We start from the raw sequence: 6,000 nt of genomic DNA, 5'->3' as shown, positions 1-6,000 counted from the left end.
GCAAACTACAGACATTAGATATAACAGGCGTCTGCTTACCTTATCATTTTGTAACGCATGCACGTGGATCAACGGTCAGTCCAGCGAAGTGGTCACTCGCTCCTGGCAAGCTCGCCAAAATGTTGGTCAATTTCTTCAACAAATGATCAGGTCCATATAACTACCAAACATACATTAGTAATGGGAAGGAAGCACAGACTCTTTAAGTATTAAAATACTCCTTGTAGTAATACAATTGTAGGCAGAAGTTGATATAGAGTACAGTTTAACAGCATATGATAGTTCTCCCCAAGTTTTGCAAAATGTCTAAGGCATCCTGTAACTCATATAGCCTCCCCAATCCCCCTTACATAACTTTCCCTAGCAACAACATTTTAATAAATCTAACCTCCCCCTGACAGCGAGATCCATCTTATCACTAAGTAAAAACTCAGAATTGGGTTTGACCGAAACTTGACCTTTCATCACAAGTATAGAGTCAGAACAATGTGAACGAGTGTAAGCAGGTGGCTGGTTTCATCAGGTCTGTGGGAGCCTTGTGTTCTCAGAAAACCAGATAACCACGGTGGGATCCAGACAGGAGGAGTCTGAACGTAGACGCCTTCTGATAGTGTCTGAAGGTCACAACACTCAGAAAATGTTTTAACACACACACAGAGGTCTCCTGAAGAGAGACCTTACAGTTTATAATAAAATTATTTATTAACCCTTTAAAAGGTATAAGGCCTTAGTTTAACCTTCTTCACATTTCACATTCTTCAAATGGAAAAAAAACATATTGTGTGTGTGTTACAAAACCAACAAGGGAATATACTGTAGCATAGCTGAAAGCCTGCCTCAGGGTTGCTGGTTAACAGCTGTGGGTACCCATTCAGTATGTGCCTCTGTAGTAGGCAGTTTACTGACATGTCGATGTTGTCACGATCCCAGCATATTGCCCATTAACAAGTAGATTCATTTCACTTCCGTGATGTACATACCAAATTATTCTGTCAGCGGGTAATAGGGAGATATTGATATGAATGGATATGCAGTTAGACATTCCTTGTTTATTTACTAAAACCTTTGCTAGTCAGACAAATCTGAAATGTGAGATAGACACTGTTAAAAGCAAGGAAGCTAGACAATATATTTTTTTGCAGATATCCTGTTACTAAAGCAGTGTGCTTACTACCTTGGTGAATAATAAATCAATCTGAGAATGCTGCACTGCAAAGGGACTCTACAATGTCAATCATATCAATTGGAATCTCCTGAGAATATAATTGCAAGTCACTGTGGAGAAAAATCCTTTTGAATTAGTATGGAAAACTTTATTTGATAATAAAAATAGCATTCACAGACTTCTTTTTGATAGCTACATATACATTGTGATCCATCTCAAGGAAAGAAGCTTTACTGGTTAAGTCCACATCTACTTGTACTTAGACTAATGTTATATATAGCTTCATGGGTTAAATAAAGCTATGAACAATGTAGTATTTATATATGCATAGTGTTTTATAAAAAAAGATTGGCCCATATACATGTAATGCTTTTATCAACACAGAGATAGCATTATGTCTGGAGCACATTGCAATAATGCTTAAAGAACACAGACTGCATACAAGTGCTTTATAATACAAAGGCAGGCTAACCATCGAGAGATATTCAAACCAACAAACACATTCTGATTGACCAAATAAAGTCCTCCATTTTTAGAATGTCTTTACATACCTGATTCAGAGTACATTAACATATTTCCCATGAATCATCAGGTCCATTTCAGAAATATAAACACTATCACATTCCTCACTAAAGAGGTTTCCCATAAATGTCTCTTTTGTACAAGAAAAAGGCAACATTTTAGTCCTCAATGGGTTCCTATTGGTTACATACTGAAATTCTGTACAGGTGGTGGCCAACAGGTTAAAGTCTTTAAATGTTTTCTTTTTTTTGTTTGTATTTTTTTTTTTACAGTACCATGGCAACAACAGTGATAAAACAATGCATTTGTTGTGGATTTTCCTATATCTTTTTAGTCGTTTTGTGAAACATAAAACAGAGGATACACACGGTCAAAGCAGCAGTCAGACTCCAGTGGTGTGACAGCATGGCTCAGCCTGGCAGATAGGCCCACTTCTGTACTGGAACGGTCCATCCGTTATCATCGCAACAACGTCCCTTACATTATTACATCATCACCTCATTTCCTTGGGCAGGGAGAGGAAGAGAGGAACTTGACAAAATACTCCCATATCACCTGCATAGGATCAATGGGCCAAGGATCAAGGGAAAAATCTCCTGAAACAGTGGGATCAAATAAGCAGCCTACATTTGTAGGATCAAGTCATTATAGGACTGTGGTTACTTTAAAACCACTTGACCTCTCGGTCAACCTCTCCATGCTGCGTATAACTGCGAAGTAGGTTTTATGTTACAGGCTCTTGTCAGGTAACGTGTTGCTTCTACTGTCCTCTGAACAGGAATACAAAACTTTGTTCAATTGTATTTCCACCACAGGCAGTCTACCCAGACACCTCTTACTGAGATTTTTTTAGTTTTCCTCCTTGGCTCATCATTACTAGACACACTGAAAAACAGAAACCTCAAACAGCCTCAGATCCGGGTGGGTTTTTAGACTTGTCTGCTCTGTGAGAGAAATATCAACAATACCTGGTGTTTTTCTCAATAGATGGTCTGCTTTCCCCTCTCTGATTTTTGAGGGTTTGTGGGCTTGGTAAGGAAGGGGCATGCCATACCAATTTAGATCAAAAAATATATAATTCTACAGCAAATCCAGCAGAGGTAAAAAAATTATTATTATTTTCAGGTGATCGGGCGTATTACTTGGTCCTTTTACCGAGCTTCCTCATGGTGTGTGCCAATTGAAAATAAATAGCAAGTCAAATGCAAAAAGTATTATTTGAAAGATATTACTTCATTCTAAGATGACCATTGGTTCTAAAATGTTTGTTTGCCTTCGTTCTGTATGATATTCACTAAGGTTTTCACTGCAGTCGTCCATAAAATGCCTGTACTGCCAACGTCTTGTGCTATAGTTTGCTTTATAAAGCAATTCTGGGGTGGAAAACAACATCTAAAAACATATTAAAACAAGCTCATCATAAAGTACCTGTTAGCACAGTAAGGAGCATGTTCGAAACCTCAGAGGGAACACATGTGGAGTCAGAGACGCCTATAAAAAAGCTAAATCACCATTTGTAATTTGATAGGCACATACACATAACTTCACTACAGTATTAACAACCTCAGTTATGCTCAAAATAACGAGAACAGAAACGTACAGTAAGAACTAAAACAAAGATTGTACTCCTGCTGTGGTATGAATCTCTGTCTGGGATCACAAGTAGTCAAATTAGTCAAGCAATCAGATAAATCACATGAGTCAATCTCCTCAGAGGTCTAAGTCCAGTGTATTTACTGTAGTCTCTACAGATCAAGGGCTGAGAAGCCAGGCTCTGTCCACTCAGATGCTGAGGTCCTTGGGGCTCTCTTTGTAAAACCTTCTCTTAGGCTCTGGGAACTGGTTCGGGGCACGGCCTACTGCGTTGTTGTGGTGTTGTCCTGCCTTGTTGCTAAGTCCTGCATTGTTGTAGCCGGCGTTGTGGTGAGCGGAGGAGTTGTTCTTCAGTGTGCTGTAGTAATCCTTCAGTCTGGGAGCAGGCGCTGCAGCGTAGTTCAGCTCCTCCCTGCTGGAGCTGCTGTTTGGAGATGAGTCTCTCTCTGACCTGTAGCGTCTCTCTGGTGTTCCGTTTATCCCGTAGCTCTCATCCCTCGTCTCGGCCGACGAGTCCCTCAGGAGGTTGTCATTCTTCAGGCTGCCTCTGTCGGGCGTACGGCCCCTGGAGCGAGACAGGGAGGAGGCCCCATTGTTGGGGCGTTCTGGGGTGGTGGCCTTCATGTCAGTCGTGCGGTCCCTGGAGAGAGACAGGGAGGAGGCCCCGTTGTTGGGGCGTTCTGGGGTGGTGGCCTCCATGTAGGCTCTGCCTGGGGTCTGTGGTTCCCTCAGGAGCCTACGGTCATAGAGTGGTCGTTCAGGAGTGGCTGCATGACTGAGAAACCCTCCGTCATCATACTCCCTCTCAGGTGTGCAGTCCCGGTGTGCTCGCTCTGCCCTGCGGTCCATGGACTTGGCCCGCCGTCGGTCAGGGGAAGTGTTGCGTTTACGGGTGGGCGAGCGGTCGAGGGAGCCGCGGCGCGATCGACCATATCTCTGGTCCAGAGTACTGCTACTAGCGGAGCGCTCTCGTTCTTTCTCCGCCGCTGCAGCTGCAGCCTTCTTCCCAGAGCTGTCCTTGCGCAGAGTCTTTAAGAGTTTCGAGATGCCGCTCTCCGAGTCAGACTTCTTGAATTTGCGGCCAAGACTCTTCTTGTTGTTCCCGCCGCTGGTGCTGTTGTCCGGGGAGTGTTGTCTGGAGTTGGTGTGGTTGTTGTTCCAGGTGTGATGGTGGTGGTGGTTAAAGTGCCGGCCCGAGTGCTCCATCCTGTCCCTGTCTCGGCCCTGTCCAGCATCCTCATGGCGTGATGGTTTGTGAAGGTCTGGTGGATAACTGGACTCCGATGAGGTGTGATATCGGCTGTTTGGTGGCAGGGTTCTCACTTGCGGAGAGTCTTGTGCCCCGGGTGTGGGAGAGTGCCCGTCATGGCTGGCGTCTGGGGGAGAACAAAGACAGGACATGAGAGACATTCTCAGACTGGGTGGAGTTTAAACTAGCTAAATAATATAACCCTGGAAGCTCAGACAATTCTCTCAAACTTAAGGTTCCATAGCCATTTTCATGTGGGTGCTTGTATCTATATTGAGTCAATACAGCCATTTTCATGTGGGTGCTTGTATCTATATTGAGTCAATACAGCCATTTTCATGTGGGTGCTTGTATCTATATTGAGTCAATACAGCCATTTTCATGTGGGTGCTTGTATCTATATTGAGTCAATACAGCCATTTTCATGTGGGTGCTTGTATCTATATTGAGTCAATACAGCCATTTTCATGTGGGTGCTTGTATCTATATTGAGTCAATACAGCCATTTTCATGTGGGTGCTTGTATCTATATTGAGTCAATACAGCCATTTTTATGGAAACCATGCACTTCCATAAACATGAACATGTTGGCAAATTGTGACAAAAATATTTACTTCTGGGAGAGAAAAAAAATCTAATATGTAAACAAATGGCTTATTTGATCCTCAACCTAAATGACATAAAAGTAAACAATTGCTGAAGTATATTTTCTTTGAGAGCAATGGATTGGCACATGTAGGCGGCAGCAACACAACAGGTGCAAAACATTGCAAGTGAAGGGCTGGGTTATCAATGACAACAAGCACCTATGACATTATTAAAAGCAAAGTGATGAACAAGTCGATTATCATCATTGGGAATGGGAACTGCAGAAAAACAAAGAGCCTGAAACAAAAAACTGGAGAGTGTTCTGCCAATGACTCTGTCCAATTAGGGATGTGGTGTTATGGTAGCAGCAGTGGCGAGCAGTTGCATGAATCCATCCAGAGGTGGGCGGAGAATAAGCAGTGCATTCTGGGTGTATGGGTCAAAAAAGCACAGTACAGGTTGAGGAGTGAGTCAGGCCACACAGCACTAAACACATACCCAGGGAGGTGCAGGTAGGAGATGGGTAGGGGGAGATGTGTTAAGTGGGTGAGGAATGTTGGGGTGCAGGTGTAGGAGGGTAAAGGGTAAAGGGTTAGGAGGGTGGGTTGGAACAGACTTGGCTACAAACCGTGGTCTGATTTTGGCCCATTAAGTAGAAACAGGGCTCTCCCATCTTGTCATTTCTCATAGTACCAACAGCGAGATGAGGAGCCATCATCGCTGGAGGGAGGAGGAAGAGCCCAGAGTAAAGAAATGGAGGAAAGAGAGAGGAAATAAATCAAATAAAAACAACAAAATAAATAAAAAGAGAAATCAGAGGGTTTAGATCCTCAATGAAGACCAGAGAAAGAAAAACGTAGTTGGTTCAGTTTTCAAGTTTTTA

The 6,000-nt window shown here is 43.0% G+C and overlaps 1 protein-coding gene across 11 annotated transcripts in view; it reads right to left on the bottom strand.

The window, feature by feature from the left end:
- Window positions 1-1,291: 1,291 nt before the first annotated feature.
- The window catches only part of LOC115102051 (membrane-associated guanylate kinase, WW and PDZ domain-containing protein 1-like), a 221,262-nt gene continuing 216,553 nt past the window's right edge, over window positions 1,292-6,000 (bottom strand). For 9 of the 11 annotated variants that reach the window (XM_029621572.2, XM_029621577.2, XM_029621574.2 and 6 more), the window contains exon 23: window positions 1,292-4,656. In XM_029621572.2, the coding sequence (XP_029477432.2) occupies window positions 3,470-4,656 (1,187 nt within the window). In that variant the 3' untranslated portion in view covers window positions 1,292-3,469. Of the gene's footprint in view, window positions 4,657-5,745; window positions 5,838-6,000 lie in introns of all 11 variants that reach the window. The other 2 variants (XM_029621581.2, XM_029621582.2) reach the window with 1 other exon arrangement.

This window comes from Oncorhynchus nerka, linkage group LG20 (assembly GCF_034236695.1).
Source record: "Oncorhynchus nerka isolate Pitt River linkage group LG20, Oner_Uvic_2.0, whole genome shotgun sequence".
Taxonomy (NCBI): Eukaryota; Metazoa; Chordata; class Actinopteri; order Salmoniformes; family Salmonidae; genus Oncorhynchus; species Oncorhynchus nerka.
This window is presented reverse-complemented; position numbering and strand designations above follow the sequence as displayed.